This window comes from Onychostoma macrolepis, chromosome 18 (genome assembly GCF_012432095.1).
Source record: "Onychostoma macrolepis isolate SWU-2019 chromosome 18, ASM1243209v1, whole genome shotgun sequence".
NCBI classification, from domain to species: domain Eukaryota; kingdom Metazoa; phylum Chordata; class Actinopteri; order Cypriniformes; family Cyprinidae; genus Onychostoma; species Onychostoma macrolepis.
In genome coordinates this window covers 5,800,574-5,820,324 of record NC_081172.1, presented here as the reverse complement: position 1 = coordinate 5,820,324, position 19,751 = coordinate 5,800,574, and the positions used below count along the sequence as shown (strand labels likewise).

General features: G+C 38.2%; 1 protein-coding gene across 13 annotated transcripts in view; it reads left to right on the top strand.

Moving 5' to 3' along the window:
• frmd4a (FERM domain containing 4A) overlaps positions 1-19,751 on the top strand; it is a 145,984-nt gene that overhangs the window by 112,215 nt on the left and 14,018 nt on the right. For 10 of the 13 annotated variants that reach the window (XM_058750519.1, XM_058750517.1, XM_058750514.1 and 7 more), the window contains 10 exons: positions 31-87; positions 540-562; positions 1,554-1,637; positions 2,052-2,117; positions 5,885-5,942; positions 6,183-6,269; positions 12,492-12,568; positions 15,065-15,206; positions 15,542-15,683; positions 19,161-19,294. In XM_058750519.1, the coding sequence (XP_058606502.1) occupies positions 31-87; positions 540-562; positions 1,554-1,637; positions 2,052-2,117; positions 5,885-5,942; positions 6,183-6,269; positions 12,492-12,568; positions 15,065-15,206; positions 15,542-15,683; positions 19,161-19,294 (870 nt within the window). The remainder of the gene's footprint in view (positions 1-30; positions 88-539; positions 563-1,553; positions 1,638-2,051; positions 2,118-5,884; positions 5,943-6,182; positions 6,270-12,491; positions 12,569-15,064; positions 15,207-15,541; positions 15,684-19,160; positions 19,295-19,751) is intronic. The other 3 variants (XM_058750518.1, XM_058750513.1, XM_058750516.1) reach the window with 1 other exon arrangement.

Genomic DNA, 19,751 nt, shown 5'->3' with positions numbered 1-19,751 from the left:
TTAAGGGTCTCTTTCTCTGTCTGTCTCCAGGAGCTCATAGAGGTGGACAGCGAGGTGGTGTTTGAACTGGCCTCTTATATCTTACAGGTAAGATCATGTCAGACTGTTTATCATTTTGTGGACCTTCGTAAAACCATGCAATGAACTTTCATAAAGTTAATACATCTCAAATACACTTGTGTAAGCGTTATAGAGTCATATTCAGGTCACTACAGTATTTCAGCCTGACAGGGTGCTTTATTTTAAATCTAAAACAGGATGTATCCTTTGTACTGTAAGTTATCCATACGAGGGAAATACTTTGGAGAAATATGGTTTTCCTTTATGACTGTGTGTATGTGTGATCCAGGTGTAGTATCAGGTATGTTATGTGTGTTTGACCTTTTGGAGGATTCAGTCCAGATGGCTGCGACTACATCCCCTACTGAGACACACATGCACCGTTCTGTGTATCAGAGGATACGATCTTTCCAAGCGGTCTCGTCTACCATCAAACACTCATTATTGATACTAAAATATGTCTTTTTTTTCTCCCACAGGAAGCTAAAGGAGACTTCACGAGGTAAGAGGCTGTTTGAATGAACGAATCACCTTCCATTGACCTCTTTTACACTCGCACACTATCAAAGTCTCTATCAGTGTGTCACTGCAGAGTGAAAGCAGATCCAATTTGTGGCGTATATCAAACTCTCCTTCCCACATAAGCACATGCACACGATTCAAGAGCGATGGAGAGAGAGAAAGAAAGAGAGATATGGGGGTGTGAACCCTGGGAACGGAGACAGAGGGGAGGAAATGGAATGCAGAGGATAAACAGTGTTAAATTACACACACTAACCCCTGGCTCTCTCTCCATCAAACACACACACTTACACAGACACTTTCTACACACAGTATCTCAGCTACAAATCTGTCACTTGTGCATCCTTACAGCTTTATTCTGTCACTCTGTTTTCTTCGACTCAATTTGCTCTACCTCTTACACTTCCTCTTAACCTCTCCACCGCTCTGTGTTTGGAATGGCACACTACCATACTGCCCTAATTTTTGCAGTATGCATTTTACATATAGTGTTAACATTTTGTGAATGTGGAATGCCCTGATAGTCACTGACTTTGCCTAAATGTGCATTATACATCCTGAGCACATTGTAAGGGATAATATATCCCACAATGCAATGTACTTGACTTAACCTTCCATTTCAGAAATGAACTGGAAACAATATCAGTTGTGATTTTAACATTTCCATCTTGATTTATTAGTTGATCAAATTGCCATCTTTACATAAATTGGTTGCAAATGCAAAATAATTTTTATTTTCAAGAATGTGAAAATTATTGTCATTTACACAATTATTATTACTATTAAATTGCAATTATACTAATGATAATAATTAATTATTATTAAAATATGAATTATATTTAGAATATTAAAATATTTTATTTTAATTATTTTTTTCTGTGTCTTCTGTCTCTGTTCTGTAATTCTGATTGACTGATTTTTTCACTCTGTTAGGTGCTTCTATTTCTGAGTATTTTGTGTTATTTTCACAGTAATGATGCTACTAGGGCCGATCTGAAGAAACTGCCAGCACTGCCTACACAAGCACTGAAGGAGCACCCTTCACTCGCATACTGGTGAGACATACACACTTATACACACAGCTGTCAGCTGATAATGGAGAGGTATTAACGATATGTATCTGCTCTGTGTTCTCTGAACACCATGGGAGAGTATTCCCCAGAATAATTCTCTAACCTAATTTTCCCCGAATTCTATTTGATGCGAATGAAGTGTTTCACAGATGCTGCCGTTCTGAGACACTCTCACTCACACATTCATATTGAGCAGGCCGGTGTACTTCCTGTTCTAAGAATGAACTTATCTTCTTCATGGAGTTGTATTTCATTGGCTGTGTCTCTGTACATCTGTAAGCTTTCACTCTTGTCTGTTTCGTGTTCCTGCGGAATTGTAATAGGCTGACAGCCACATTCTCATGAACATTGTCATCTGTTCCGCTAATCTGTGTGTCTGTGTGTGTTGTGTTGCAGTGAGGACCGGGTCATTGAGCACTATAAGAAGCTAAGTGGACAGTCCAGAGGCCAGGCTATTGTCAAGTAAGAAATAATATTGTCTTGACCAAAATGTTTGTCCAAATGCATTTTATCTTCATCCAAAAATAGGGATGCACCGATATGAAAATTTTGGCCGATAACCGATAATTCTTTATAAATGAAAGCCGATATAACCGATATGTTGGCCGATAAATCTAAATCCCAATTTTTATATGATTTTTGAGCCTGATTACAAAAAAAGTCTCACCATTAAAAGCATTAAACACTTCAAAATAAATCAAACATAAAGCAGCCTAACAAATAAATAAAACAGTGCTTAAATAATGCAAACAAATCACTGGACAGCATACATGTAAAAAGAAAAAAAATCATATGCCATGGATAAATTAAACGGAATAGCCTCCGCACCGACAGTTAAATTATTTTAATTAAACCATATTGTTGATGAAAATAATAAGATAAAAATAAAAGTGTTGGTTATTTTTATTAATATATCAATGATTTTGAAAAAGAAGTATCTTAAATTAATACCACTGTTTCAAATAGCAGCATGCAGTTTTAGCTGCGTGAGCCGCTGAAGAGCTGAATGAACACCGGTAAACTGAACAGAGATGGGCAGTAGCGTCGCTACAAGTAGTGACGCTAGTAGTTTAACTACATTTCTCAGTAGCGTGGGGGTAGCGTCACTGCTTTCTGAATCAAATAGCTTTTCGGTAGTTAAGCTCTTTTTTTGATCAAGTAGTGCGGTAGCGTCAACAAAAGCTAACGTTACATTTTCCAAAGAAAGCATTCTGAAACTCAAGCTCAAATCAGAAATATAACAGCTACGGATCACTGATCCTGGATCAGTAAGTGACGCCACAGACGCTAAACCTCGTAACGCCATTGGCTCCTCAAACTGTCAGTCAAACCTCATTATTCCTCCCGCCTCTCTCGTCAATGAAGTGCGGCGCGCGGTTTAGAGCATCTCAGCTTGTTTGCTGTCTGAAGGTAAATAAAGAACTGTTGATTGAATAAGTACAGCGGTTTCTTTACTCAAAAAACACTATTTAGGCTAATGCTTATTTTTGTTTTTTGTTTTTGAGGAGTGGAGAAGAGTTTCTCTATCATTTGTTGTCAAGTCACAGCCAAATAGCTTGTGCGAAGCGCTGAATCTGTCATAATATGATACTTTGGCCAAATAACAGAAAAAAACTGAACGCCCACATAATGACAGAAAACTGGGGGAAACGGGACACGAGTCAGGAAAAAAATAAAACAATAAAAATTTAAAAAACATTCACTGGTCAAAAGCTTCGTATTTGAATTTGATTTTGGTGAAATTTTTATACATCTGTAACAGTTTTTATTGATCTTTGTTAATGTTAGTTAATGAAAATACAGTCGTTCATTGGTAGTTCATTTTAGTTCACAGTACATTAACAAATGTTAACAAACAACTTTGGATTTTAATAATGCGTTAGTAAATGTTGAAATTAACATTAAGATAAATGCTGCAGAAGTATTGTTCATTCTTAGTTCATGTTAACACTAGTTAACTCTTAACTAATGAACCTTATTGTGAAGTGTTACCATTTAAATAAATGTATCTGTATACAATAAAGCCACGATACCAACTACCAATAGGAGGTTTCCGGCCGACAGCAAAAATTTATTTTGCCTATGTCACAATTTGAGGTCAATCCAGCCCTGTATTTGATACTGATTATGTGGCCAAATTGGTTTGGAACAGCTATAAACAATTAAACTGATGCCTGTCTATCAGCTTGACTGACAGTTTTATTGATCACAGAGCATTGATTTGGTATTATGTTGGTTCAATAGAAATTTTTTTTTTTTTTTATTAAATAGCTTGGATGTAGTAAACTACTTTTGCCATGTTGCCGTAGCTTAGCTTGCTACATTTCCCAGGGCTGTAGCTTTAGTGTAGTTAAGCTTCATTTAAAGAAGAGTAACTGTTAGCTTAGCTCACTACATTTTCCAAGTAGCTTGCCCAACACTGAAACACGACAGTGCGCTGAAACACGACAAATTAAGCCAAAGAATTCACAACGTTTTATTATAATAGTGTTCTCATTATAATAATGTATATATGATAGTCCCAATCATTGTTATTAATGTTGTTCATTGCTGTTCGTGCTGCGTGTGCTAAAACTTAAGAGCTGAATGAACACTGGTAAACTGAAGCGCTTTGCTGGCAGCTTATTTAACTCAAGGAAATGCATCATATATGAGATTAATCAGCTATTTATACAACATAAACATAATATTACAACTTAAATATGTACAAAAAGACGCAAATGCACAAGTGAACTCGAACTAAGTTACGTGCTAACCAGATGTGTTACTTCTGTTGTGGATGCGCTCTCCCCGCAACAACACGCTGAAACACGACAAATTAGACCAAATAATTCACAACGTTTTATTATAATAGTATTCTCATTATAATATTATATATATGATAGTCCCAATCATTGTTATTAATGTTGTGCTTTACTGTTCGAGCTGCGTGCACTGAAACTTAAGAGCCGAATGAACACTGGTAAACTGAATCGCCTTGCTGGCAGCTTATTTAACTCAAGGAAATGCATCATATATGAGATTAATCAGCTATTTATACAACATAAACTAAACATAATAGTACAACTTGTATGTACAAAAAGACGCAAATGCACAAGTGAACTCGAACTAAGTTACGTGCTAACCAGATGTGTAACTTCTGTTGTGGATGCGCTCTTCCCGCAACAACGCGCCGAGCAATACAAAATAAAACCAAAGAATTCAAAACGTTTTATAATAATATGTTCTCATTATAATATTATATATATTATAGTCCCAATCACATAGCCTAGTTATTAATGTGCGCTGTAGTTTGACATGCGCTGAGCTAAAGATGATCACTGAAGCACTGTATTAACACTCTATTAGCTTAACCAAACAAATTCTTCTCGTAACAGATTAATTAATTATTTTATCCATTATCCATTAATTATTTAACAGTAATGTTCTCATTATAATATGACAGACTTGCCCTGCACGTTGCACTTCACTGTATTTTCCTTTTCGAAGTGATTCCAATAATATTTAATGCAATTAAAAACCATCATGGTGAACAGTGCGCATCTGAAGTGCCTCTGCAGGAAATAATGCATTATTTATCGGCTTTAATATATCGGCCAAATTTTCTTATCGGGTCGATAACGATAACAGAAAAATTTACATTTATCGGCTGATACCGATATGGTGGCTGATATATCGCGCATCCCTATCCAAAAATGAAAATTGTCATCATTTGGTCACCCTCATGTCATTCCAAAAACAACTTCTGCAGAACGCAAAAGAAAATATCAGATATTTTAGCTATTTTTTTGTTCATATCATGAATCAATGCAGTCATTAACCTTAAACATCATCACATATGGTCACATGGCGTGCAAGAACCAATGAGATTTGATGCTTTTGACTCCTTTGACTTTTATTAGTGTTATTTTTTGTGTTCCACAGAAGAAAGCAAGCAATTTGTTTTTTAGTTTTGAGTGAACCATACTTTTAATTTTGAACACAGTGTTCTTTTATGCTTGTATTATACTAAAACTTCTTTTAGGGAAACATTTTGCTTGAAAAGTGTGAAATTCTAAGTGTGCCTAAAGTATCCAAATACTTGTTTTTGCACTTTCAGTGCTGATAATCCTTTTCATGCATCCTACTTCCGAGATCCACTCCCATATGTTCACTGCTATTGTAAATTGTCTGCATATGTAACATCCATAACATACTGTCAATGATTTCTTCTTTCTTCTCTCTCACAGTTATATGAGTATAGTGGAGTCGTTACCCACATATGGAGTGCATTATTATGCTGTTAAGGTGGGTCAGTGTGCTCGGAGGGAACATTTATAATCACAGCCGTCAGTCCACACACACACACATTCTCACGACCTATAGTATCAGCGCTTGACTTAAGTGTTAAAGGATGCTTAAGACTCAGTGTGTTTAAGATAATTGTGCTATCATCAACCGTGAGCTGACACTTCTCTTTTTATCAACGTGTGTGTGTGTGTGCACGCACATTAACACTCTCTTTTTCTCACTCTTGCTCTCTCTCAGGATAAGCAGGGTATCCCGTGGTGGCTGGGTTTGAGTTATAAAGGCATTTTTCAATATGACTACCAGGACAAAGTCAAACCAAGAAAGGTAAGACTGTCTTTCCTCTGTGGACTTACTATAGTTTGACTTCTTTTTGTCCTCCCTTCATATCTCTTCATCTTGGTCATCCTGTAATAGTTTTACCTCCCTGATGGTAATTAGTAGTGCTTGGCAAAATTCGTCCCTCACCAGTGGGACAAGTGGAACGAGACCTTAAGTCATTCCACTTGTTGAGAAGAGGTGTGCCATTACTTTTCTGAGTGGTCAGACTTTCTTGTCAGGTGATAAAATGGTCTAATTAGTCTTTTTTGACTTGGGCAACCACCCAGAACCCAGTCACTTCTAAAAAATGTAGCTTATGACAGTGCTTTTTAAGAAAAGCTCTTTGTTTCTTCATGAGAGAGGGGAACAAATCCCACTTCTCCTTTAAATCTCTCTGCTTTGCAGAAAATCCAGTGGATGTAAGCAGTTTCCCTTACGCTGTGTTTTGAAACTTAGCTTGAGCTGTGTGTTTGTGCATGTGTTTGAATATGTGTTCATCACCTAGTCACCTTTGCTTAACCTCATGATGTCAGCCAAGAGAAGTCTGACCGTCTGACACTTGGGTGTGGTGACCTCAGATAGGTCATGACCTCTGGTGGTCTGACCCCATAGCGTTTTTTTGTAACTTTAGACAGAGACTGTCAAACTTCCAGACAGACGATCAGTGACACCGGGTAACTGAAATGTTACAAATCTGTCTCAGTCAGAAGAAAGGCTTGCTGTCGGAATTACTTTATTTCAGGTGTGTGTCCCGCTGGCTTTGGTTTTCCATTCTCACAGCACACACCCGTGTTTAAGTTCTCTCCTAAGGACAGGCAAAAACTTCAGCCTGTGGTGAGGAACAGAAAAACCTTTCCCAAACCGCAAGCTAAAAATAGCGTTCAAAGCAGAACATCCAGCCAAGCGAAAAGCCAAACTCAGGCCTATTTACAGAGAAGGATCTGTTACAGAAAACGAGAGTTGAAATGAAACGACGCAGCAGAGGGCAGCTCAGAATGGAGGGAAGAGAAACCAGCGAGAAGAACAGACGCCTCTACAAAAATGCCGCAGATGCAAACTAAACAAAATTATAGCTCTACTGACAAATCCACCTAAACCTGGATGACAATTTAAAGGGATAGTTCAACCAAAAATGAACATCATTTACTCACCCTGATGATCCAAACCTGTAATGCTTCTTTTTCTACTACATTATGCAAAATAATGTAGTTTAAATAATGTTTAAACTATTTTTGGTGATACAGTGCAACAACATTGAACCCCACTGACTTTCATTGTATAGAGGGAAAAAAAATTAAATGGTAATAAGAAATGGCATAAGAGTGAGTAAATGATGACAATATGTTCAGTCTTATGTGAACTATTATTTTAATCTCAGAGAACAATCAGACATCTAGCCCTGCGTTCAAATGCCAGGCTGCAACTTTCCACTGATCTGCATTTCAGATGGGTCATTGCCACTAATGTTCTCATTACACAGTTTGCACGTTTTAATGTTTTGATGATAAGTTCACATGCTCTAATGATTTGTGGCTGTTCACCATCTGTAGGCAGTGTGTGTGAGAGACTGTTGGATATACTGTTAAATATGCCACACACTAAAAGTTGCAGACTTGGTGAGTTAGTGGTTGGGTTTATTTAATGAGTTTCAAACTAATTTAAACCCTCTCCTAATGAGAAACCACAGAGCATTTATGCCAAAGCCTGTGTGTGTGTGTGTGTGTGTGTGTGTGTGTGTGTAAAGTTTCACAGAGGTGTGACGAGTACATTTGTGGTTTCATCATGAATTGGGGTGCATGTGTTTCTCAAGAGCCATTGTCCTCTACCTAAACTCCCTCCGCAGCCTCGCTGACTCCAAAACCCGCAACAGGAAACCCAGCAGCAGACACCCGCAGGATTACTGTCGCCCTGACAACACAAAACATACTGGAAACATTAGTGCGTCTGACGAATCTGGGACCACTCCCCAAAAACTGGCATGTGTGCGGCTGTTTCTGATTGGTTTGGATCAGCTTATTAGCTCTACTAACTGAAAGATTCTTGCCTTGTAAAACATATGAACAGCATAGCCAATCTAAAAAAATGTATAGCTGCCCTTCTAGCCAGATGTGACGTTATAGCTGAATCATGGGATTGCAACCCTTGAGTCACCGGTGATTGTTTTCATCCTGTCTGCTGCTAGTGGCCTTTGACCTTTCCAATGCCCTGTCTTTTCTCATAAGCGCTCGTTATAGCTCTGGCTAAGTAAATACCATGCCACACATGCAGTCTTCCTGTACTCTGTGCGTCTTTGTGAGAGAAAGGGGTGGGGGTTTGTTGTATTATTCTATGTACAGACAGACTGCAGGGTGGGTGTTGTGCGTTATAATAGAAGCAACTGGAGTGAATAGTCATAGTGACGAAATGCCTATGACATTTACACTGAGACTCCTTCTTAAAATCTAAACTCCCTTATGTTGAAATTTTCTGAATAAGCAGGTTTTTGTCTTTAGTGATCTTTAGCTTTGTGCTTGAACTCTAGATAGGAATATGTTTTAATACGTGGTTAGCTGTTCTAAAACCTGGTTAACTGTCTATATAGGCAAGATTATTGGGCATCATGGTCTCAATTAAAAGTCTGTTTCAAATAGCAAACAACAAAATTATGCTCATTTCAGCCAACAGCAAAGGCAGCATTGCATGTATTATTGGCCGATTAGGCAATCCCAGAATGCATTGAAAGATTTTATTTATTTATTTTTTATTTTTTTTTATTTTTTTGGATGAATAAAAAATGCAAAAGAACAGGCTTTATTTGAAATAGAAATATTTTCTAACATTACAAATGCCTTTACTGCCACTTTGATCAATGCATTGATTAATGCATCCTTACTGAATAACAGAATTGATTTCTTTAAAAAAAAAAAAAATAAATAATAATAATAATAATAATAATACGTTAGTATAAATCTATTTTAATGAAAAGTAAAAAAAAGAAAGAAAAAAAGGAAAATGGTACAGTCTAATTAAGATTAGACTATTTCACTCAACATTTGTGTATGTGTTGTGCTTGCATGCTTTTGTTTCTGAGTTTTTAGCTGAACTGCATGCTAAACTTTACTGGAATCAACTGTATCAGAACAGAGGTGGGGTTTTCAGATACAGGCATAGCCAATCTCTGGACCCCATCACCATGGCTGTGAGCCTTCATTAAAATCCTTTGATGTCCAGAACAAGATTTAACCCTGTTTCCAGAGATCTAAATAACCAAACAACATGAGGGCTAGAACACGGTTTAGCTGTCAGTGAAATATGTGCTGGAACTAACCAGGATTCAGAGCATCACTGGCCACATGGGCCCCTTTGAAATGTCTTTTCTCTCTTGCAGCCTCTCGTGACTGCACGCCTCAAAATCACACACACTTTCAGCTGAGATTGTCTCAGTCCAGAACAATAGCTGAAGTCCCCACTTCCACCTCACTGTGCCCAAAATACTCTGGTGTGGTTAATGCTCCATGCCTCATTGGCTCTTATAACTGCACCACGCTACAGAGTGTTTAGATGTCATGGAACATTGTAGCCTCCCTCACTTTCTTTTTCCTCTCCCTCCCTCTCTCTTAAGGAGAGAGATTTGTATCTCCATAATGTAAGTTGTTTTGAAAGTGTTAAGGTTCAAGTTTGTTCTTGGTCCCATGAGACCATCAAAGCTTCTCATAAACACCAAGAAACATTGACGCCATCAAAATCTCTGTGCTGTTCAGTTGCCCTGTGTCTATGATATTTTGGGACGTAAAACATAAGGAATTTAACTATTCTGCTTCCATTTCCACTAAATGATTTAATGTCCCTCTGTTTTATATTAATTAGTCTTTTAATAGTACAGAACTTTGGTATACGCTGTGGTTTTTAAAGTACTTATAAATAAATTAGAATTTAATTAACAACTCGTTTAGTACTTCTGAGGAAAAATATACTGAACAAAACAATACTATCTTTGGTAATATATTTTAATGTTATTTATTACTTTTATTTCTACTGCTTTTATTACTATTTGTATAAGTGTTAATTTAGTGATATGTATCATTAGACCAAAGAAAGAGTCATTTGTAAACAGACAATTGAGTCATTGTAGGTGTCAACTCTGTATTCTTGTGATTCTTTATGCATTATTGTGCATCAACTTGTCTTTCTCTCTCATTTAATTTCATTTAATTTATAGTCAAAGACTATAGAATACCCAAGACGTGTCACTCGTATCCACCTTTTTCTTCAACGCGGAAGTAAGCCTATGGGTGAGACTTCCGGTTCATTAGCCGCGATAGGTAAATAACGAGAAGGATAACAATGTGCAGTAAACGATAAAACGGTTTGCACTGCAAACCAGTGTGTTCATAATATAAGACACACCAATTTTCAATATCAAGCAGCAAAACGAACCATTTTGTACAACTAAAAATAGCTGGACACGGATGAGACCAGAAGCTAGACCCATAGAATTTACAAATGGCCACGCCCATTTTTACAGCAAGAAAAAGGGTGGATAGTTTTGAATGGGGAAAAATGCAACGCTCAATATGGCCGCTCAAACGCAGGAAGCCCCGCCTTCTGAATTAAAGCCAATCGCTAATCGGTAAAGTCTGCACGTCATTACAGCTGCTGTTAGAATTCCCGGTTGCTATAGAAACAGTCAGCACTCTGAGACATGCACTCAGGACTGCGCATGCATACTGGATGATCTAGCCTTAAAAATAAGCTTTTTATAACGTTATTTGAGCAAAAGAAACAGCATTTATGATACAGTTGTTGTCAGATTTCTTCAGTGATTTCGAATATGAAATTTAATCGTAAGCTTAGTGAACAGTTTTGGAGAATTTGATGTTTCCCCATTCAAATAGATAGGTGCTGCACTTGCATGCCCGAGAGGCGTTTCAAAGATGGCCACCGAGTGACATGACTTGTCTTAAAGAGACTTTGTTTATAGTGCAATTCAACGATTCATGCAATTCATATTGTAGTCTCGTTTTATCTAAAATTGTATATTTAGTAGACATGCAGGAAGACTATTTTAATGTGGTATGTTATCTGCATCAGTGGAATGTTGCAGATGTTAAAGGACTGTTATCGGAAACGAATGCTGTGAAAGTCATTTGATTCCAGTATATTTTTAAAAATGGAACCAGTTCTGAATAAGAAACGGTTCTTAATTCCAAATCCTAGTGATATATGTGGAAATAGTTTTGTGTGTGTCTGTGTGTGTGTACGTGTGTGTAACTATGTTCCTTCCCTCCCCTCTTCCTTCATCTGTCCATTGTTTTCCCAGGCTCTTAAAATTCTTGAGCTCTTCAAGCCAGCCCCCTCCCCTTCTCTCTCCACTCTCTTCCATCATTTTTTCATTTCTCTTTTCCTTTATTTTCTTCTTTTTTTCTTACATCAAGGTCTTTGCTAAGGAATGCTTATATACAAAGTATGTTTAATGACTGTTAACAATTATGGACATAATTGATAGTTTAGATTGTATATACCTCTTATGTACCTTGGAAAGAGTGTATAGGCTCTTTTTCTTATTAAATGAAACTAACAGTTTCAGCAAATGTACAGTATATATTCATACCACTTTCTCCGCCACTCTCTATTTCTATTGTGTTTTCTTTGTGTCTGTGCAGCTGATGGCTCCAGGAGTCCAATGTGTGTACCGCAGACAGCCGTGTGTGTGTGTGTGTGTGTGTGTGTGTGTATGTGCATGATTGTGTGTAATGAGAACCAGAACCAGGTTTCTTGAGTGAATGAGGGGAAAAGAGGTGGAGGAGTTTAACAAAGCTGTAGCACTGCGTTTTGAGGGGTTACTACAGCACACACACCAACACATCACTCTGAACTCTCCATAAACCCCGCCCACACAGGAAGTGTGTGTCCCAGAGGGAGGAGAGGCTTGGAAGGGGGCTGACCCCTCCCACTCTTGCTTGCTCTCTTTCTCCATCGCTCTTGATCCAAACAGTCTCTCTCTTTCTACATATATACAGAGGAGGACTCATTGTTCCCCTGTGCTTAAGGAGGATTTTACTCACTCACACTCACCATAAGCACAAAAGTGCACAGAAAAGTAAAATATCTTGGCTTGGACTTGACTTCTGGATTTTCATTTAGAGCCTTTTCTGATCTGGAAGGAGTTTACAGTCGTTGGAGCAACATCCGTGGAATGTTTGATTGAGGTTTTGGGAATGTTGTAAAAACGTTCTCTCATCTCTGCAGGTGTTCCAATGGAGACAGTTGGAGAATCTGTACTTCAGGGAGAAGAAGTTCTCAGTGGAAGTCCATGATCCGAGAAGGTAAATCTATATTACAGCCTACACGTGTTCACTCTCACTCACAGGTCATGAACTGTATAGGCTTGCAAACAATGTGTCAAATACACTGACAGGACATGTTGTGGGTGCCACTTTCACTCCAACTCAGCAGGAGTTTGAAAGGCGAGTTTGTTTAGATCTCATGAAACATTTGAAACATCTCAGCTGTGTATGTTTTTGATTAAAGTGTGGAAATAATTTGAATTACTTGGAAGTAAAGTGGCATGATGTACTGAGCTTTAAATTGGACTATTTACTAGCAACAAGAGTAGAATATGAATCTGTTTTGGTGTGATTTGAATAGAGGAACATCTTTATACAGCATTTACACATCAGTTATACAAGTTTAGTTTTGTTTAATCTTGAAAATATATCAGGCTTTGACAGGAAACCCCATTTTAGTGTCCTCCTGTTTCTGAAGAGAAAAATTGTTAATTTTCATTGGTAAATGTTCGTAGTCACATCTGGTTGGTTTCCGTCCACAAGCTAAGCTATCTGTTATTGGATTGAAATCTCTGACTTCCTGTGTCCTGTGGAGAAGAGGGCAGAAGTACAGCTGGAACAAATGAACAAAAACATAGCCTCCTCGTTTTGTCTGTCCATCTGTAGAGATTGAGATGTGGTTTGAGTTTGATCTCGGTTCTCCACTTCTCTCTTTCGTTCTGTCAAAACTTGGATTGTTTCGGATCTTCAGTTTGTTCTGATGTTCTCTCTGACAATATTAGGATGTGTTAAGGGTTTAATCAGGCCCTCATGACATCATCAGTACGTGCCGAGGTCTGGTTAGTCTCTTTAGGAGAGCAGATGCTGCCAAAAGCAGCAGCACACGCTGCCTCAGATGCTGACAGATAAACCGCCTCATTCACGCTGTTCAAACAACCACCACGACAGCCCAGAAACGAGAAGAACACGGAGGGAGTTCACAGAAATGCTGGAGGCTGGGGAAATAAGACATGAAAGAGAGCAAAACAGTTTAGGAAGATGAAACAATCTGTTTATTTTGCAGCATGAGGAACTATGATGTGTTTTCCTTCTTGTTAAGTTCACTGTCATTCAGTTAAAGTCAATGCAACACACGCACATACGCTAATATAGTTTTGATAAGAGTCAGAACACGAGGGTCTGCTGTTTATCTTTGTTCTAGTGGAGAGGCCTGGAGGATTTTATAAAGCCCATCACAGGACACACACGTGCGCTGGGTTCGACCACAGTGTAATGGATTGTGTGTGTTTGTGGGCTGCGCTGTGTGTGGTATGTTAAGCCGATACATTGCAGAGCTGTCGGGAGTATTATGTGCTAACACCAGTTCACATTTCATATCTCCCACATAAATATATATCATACTGGTGGCTAATAATATAGCAGACAATAGAATTTAAATGCATTTTAGTTTTAGTTCAAGGGTATGACATAGGTATTACAAGGAGAAGGTGACTTTTCAGGACATTACCCCATGTCCCAACTTTTCAAAACGTTTATAAATCGCACAGAATGGAGTGTATTGAAAATCTGAAATAGCAGAAAGTTTCCTGTAAGGGGTAGGTTTAGGTGTAGCATTGGTGTAGGGCAAAAGCACATACAGTTTGTACAGTATAAAAACCATTACGCCTATGGGATGTCCCCACTTTTCACAAAAACAAACGTGTGTGTGTGTGTGTGTGTGTGTGTGTGTGTGTGTGTGAATTTTTATGTCTCTTGTGTACACAATTGTTCAAAAATTTGGATGCTATTCTTTTGTACTACTTGACAAAAACACATCACAGTTTCCACAAAAATATTATTGATGATAGATGATGATAATAACTGATGATAATGAGCAGCAAATCAGCATATTAGAATTATTTCTGAAGGATCATGTGACACTGAAGACTGGAGTAATGATGCTGAAAATTCAGCTTTACCATCACAGGAAAAAATTACATTTTAAAGTATAGTAATAAAGAAAACTCACTTTATATTATAATAACAATATTTCACAATATTACAGTTTTTACTGTATTTTTGATCAAATAAATGCAGCCTATGTGAGCATAAGAGACTTCTTTCAAATGGTTCTTTCACTTTTGGATGGTAGTGATCGGAAGATATTTGCAAATTTACAGTGAAGCAAAAATGTTATCTAGTTTGCTAGCACAGCAGATGAGATGTTGAATTGGCAACGAAATCTGTTAAAATCTTAAAAGCATCAGTAAGCTTTATCTTAGCATTAGCTTAACTAGCCAAGCAACATAACATGATCACAGGTCTGTTTATTGGCTGTTTTTATGTGTCTTTGGATGTGGTTCCTCCAATGTAGAGGAGGTAAAATTGTTTGACTGTGTATTTATTGAAATGACAAACACAAAGATGGTGTGCGTCTGTTAAAATATAAGTGTTTTAATGTGCTTGGGCAATAATAAACATTCTGACATCTGTTTCTACACTGACGATGTCATAAAATTCAGTGAATATAAAGTCGGTTTGTGTTCGCTCCAACTGTAGGGCGTCGGTAACGCGGAGGACGTTTGGTCACAGTGGCATCGCCGTGCACACCTGGTACGCCTGTCCCACCCTCATCAAATCCATCTGGGCCATGGCCATCAGCCAACACCAGTTCTACCTGGACCGCAAACAGAGCAAGGTGAGTGTATGTCTGTGTTTTCGGATCTGTCTTCAAAAGTATTTCTTGTATCAGTGTGTTTGGTTGATAACCTCGCTCTTACTACATCGACTTTCCTGTGTGTTTCTGTGGTCTACCTCTAACTGTCTCACCGTCTAGACAACCATCTCTCGGCAATCCTCAGGGCCACATACACTTACACACACACACACACACACACATAACTATCTGTCTCTGATTTTGCTCAAGGATTCTATTACACTTTTAAAAGCTGCGGAATGTTCGTCTCTTGGAAAATTCTGACACACTCGACACAGCTGGCAAGCACATTCACTCTCTCTGTCTCTGTCTCTCAGAGTAAGATCCACGCAGCACGCAGTCTAAATGAGATAGCCATAGACCTGACAGAAACAGGAACCCTCAAGACCTCCAAATTGGCCAACATGGGCAGCAAAGGCAAAATCATCAGCGGCAGCAGCGGAAGCCTGCTCTCCTCAGGTCAGAACACGCACACACAATCACACAAAACAGGTGCGATTACAAGATCACTTTCTTCCTGTTTACAGCTATCATCCGGAAATTATGTCCTGACACGAATATAAAGTGTTGTTCGTAGTTTGACATTTTTGGAGCTACTTAGGGGACATTAGGGAAAAATTATGAGATGGGAGGAAAAATGTGCGTTCTCTTGCAAAAGTATTGCGTTCCCCAACAAACTTTGCATTCGCTCGCGAACATTTGCGTTCACTGTGCAACAATATTGTGTTGCCCTGAGAAACTTTGCATTCACTCAAACATTTAACCGGCAAGGCTTGTATGCAAATAATGTACTTTTGCGATCCTGTCAGAGTAACTCTAACGCTGTATGTCGTGTTGTACAGTATATAGAGATGGACGCGCCAGAACTGTAATTGATAGAATGTGCGCTGTAGCATGATACTACGATATTTCTTCGTGGAGAGTTTTTTATTGTCCATGTTCAAAAATCGTCATATCGAACACTCCTAGTTCCAAATCACACCTGCTTGGAAGTTTCTAGTAATCCTGAAGACCTTGATTAGCTGGATCAGCTGTGTTTGATTAGGGTTGGAGCTAAACTGTGCAGAGCTGTGCTTTAAGGGCTCTGTAGAAATTTAGCATTGCATCGTCAACTAGAGTGTTAATGGGGAGTCGGCAATGATATGGGGCCAGTTGTAAAGGAACTTAAAACAAGGGCGACAAGCTTCGGTCTTTGAAGCCAAGTGTGCACTTGGCTTCAAACACTCTGTCCTGTTGTATGTGTGAATCCAGTGTTTGTGATCTCATGGTGATGATGATGTCATACACTGGGAGTTTTGGGGTGTGGGCATGTGTGTACATTTTCTACGAGGTGAGAGTGAGAATAGCTTGTCTTGATGCTGGTTTTGGACTCCTGCTGTGGTGTCAGGTATCATGAATTAAATGTGCTTGTAGCAGGACTCCTCTGGTGTCAGTCATATGATCTCCCTTTCATCTGAGCCATGTGTCTTCAGCCTCTTAATCACTGACCACACATGAGAGATTAGATCATAGTGGAGGCTTGGACAGTCGCTGCATTTTGGAGTTGTTTGCTTTGGTTAGACAGCATGAAACTGAAACAGCATTCGCAAACCATTTTGCTTCTGTGATCTGAAGCATTTCTGAATGTATTTGGTTATTCATAGAGAGAAATTGTAGAGTAGGACTGTAGAGTTGAGGCTCAGTTATGTCATCTGACAAGGAATGTTTCTTCAGAAGCAAAGCAAGCAAGTATTTCAGTTTTTTTTTGAAAAGCATGCATGAATTGTGCACAGTAAGTCCAGGCAAGGCATTAAGTAAACAAACAAAATCAGTTTTGCTTTTACATTGACTTCAAACTTGCTTTTCAGTCTGAAATAATGTAAGACCTTTATTTCATCCACTGATGTTATACTAGTGTTATACTGGCTGTATTGTAAAAGTTAGGCTATAATATTATTGGTTAATATTATTTTTCCCTGCTCATGAAGTTTGGGTTATATTACCAGAAAACAAAAATGTAGAAGACAGTATTACATTTTGCTTATTTTTAAGAATAACATGCACAATGAATCAGTCAAAGTATGAACAGGAACATTTATTATGAAAGTACAAGAGTCAGTTTAAAGCATAGTTATTAATACAGTACAGTTAAATGTGCATGTGTGTCATTGCTCTGTAAAGCTCTCAGATGTTTCAGAAATCTCCTGCCTCTTGATATGTAGTGTCTGAAAGGACACACAGAGACGTTCTCCAGAACAATGTCGCTCTGTTCCAGTGACAGAATTATTCTGTTTTTGTGTGTCGTGCAGTGTGATGCCTTTCTTTGCAGTAGATTTGCTTCATAGGTTCACCACAGGACAGTTCTGCCCCTCTGGAGTTCCCATGAACCCCACCCAGCCCAAGTGTGTGTGTCCATTACTAATTTTCTCTTAACGTCTTTCACTACACATCCCCGTGCTGAATGCTTTCCACTGGGAAGCAAAAATTATGGATTTATTTGGCAACTCAGCAAATCCAAACTTGGCGAAGTGGAAAAGCTCTTTGCAGCTAAATTCTCTTGTCACACATACTCACAGGAACTGGGAGTCAAGAATTCCTTCTCTGGTTCACTCGTATGTTCAGAGTGATTCTGGAATATTTACTTTTGGTCTTACTGTGTCCAAGAAAAAATATTTAAAATACCACTAAATATTTTTTTAGTCCAAAATACACTACCATTCAAAGTAAAAAAAAAAAAGATTTTTATATTTTTGAAAGAAGTTCAAATGTTTATTTGATCAAAAACACAATAAAAGCAGTAATACTGTGAAATATTATTACAATTTAAAATAACTTTTCCATTTTAAAATGTAATTTATTCCTGTGATGGCAAAGCTGAATTTTTTGCATCATTACTCCAGTCTAAGTATTAGATGCGGATTCGGTGCTCAAGAAACATTTCTTCTTATCATCAATCTTGAAAAAATATATTTTTTTTTTAAGTTTAAAAGAGCAACATTTATTTTGTAACGTTATAAATGTCTTTACTGTCACTTTAGACCAATGTAATGAATGCATCCTTGCTGAATATCTGTATTAATGTCTTTAAAAATGTATGTATTACTGATCCCAAACTTTTTTGAACGATAGTGTATGTCATAATATAGAAGATTGCCAAATGCCATGCCATATTGATTTACAGTGACAGGATAAATTTAAGATTTCAGTACTTCTTCTGCAGTCATAGACCAAAGACACACAGACACACACATACACACACATACATAGAAAGCTTGACTGGACACTAGCGACACAGCCAGTGACCCCGGTCATATTCTTTCTCTATTACTGACCCTTCACTGATTCCCAGACAGCTGCCTGCCCACACACACTCATTATCCCCTTCCAAACACACAAGATGCATCACATTCCTCTGCAGAGATGCAGGAAACTTCCATGATACTTCATAGTTTCAGTGTGAGAAAACACACATTCGCTGCCTCGCCTAATTTTTACCACAGGTAAACAAATACTGGTTTAATGTCTTTAGCATTGTGTGGTGATATTAAGGTATCGCTGTTGTTATGTAATCCTTCCCAATCTTGCCAAAAAATTTAGCTCACTTCCTCGTAAACATCTGACACACAACTTTGCCTTATGCTCTGATACACATTGAGTATCTGCTAAACAATGTTGCCCCATTGGGGCCCTTTGTTCAGTTTTGTCCGGAAACACACACACACTTTGCCCCTTTCATTGCATTGAAAGAGATGAAGTACACACCCTCTTGCTAAGCGAGAAGGTCAGTCTGATTGTTTAAGCTGAAGTCTGGAACTGCTTGTGCTGATTTGACCTTTAAACATTTCTGATCTTTGACCTTTAGGTCACACGCACACATACATATTTGGTAAAATATGACATATGTCAGTCCTTGATTTGATCTTACCTTGTGTATGATGTATGTGTGTGTGTTTGTAGGCTCTCAAGAGTCAGACAGCTCCCAGACCGCTAAGAAGGACATGTTGGCGGCTCTGAGGGCCAGACAGGAAGCTCTGGAGGAGACGCTGAGACAGAGAATAGAGGAACTCAAGAGCATTTGCATCAGAGAAGCGGTAAGGATCGAAACAACTTCTCACTTCAGCATAATGGCTCTGTTGGAAAACCTGAGCTTACTTGCTGTCTGCAGTCTGCATAGGAAGCTATTTTGCCAGAAAAAGAACTATTGCATTTTTAGTGCGTAAAGAATGTTTTAAATCATATATGGTTCGCACGTGTCTATAAAAAGTATTACATTTAATTTAATCGAATATAAGGTCATACAAAGTCTGTCTTAAATGTAAATATCGTAAATGGTATAACAAAATCTCTTAAAGAAATATCACTTAAGAAATCTTAAAAAACAGGAATCACAATACGCCCTGATGTCATTGCTAATCTTCAAAAGACGGATCACTGCACATTCAAAGTCAAAACACTGCGCTGTTGTGCGCTCTACAGGGTTACGGTTTCAAAGCAGTTCACAATCAATCAATACCACAAGCTGGTAATTCATTTAAAATTTCTGGATAT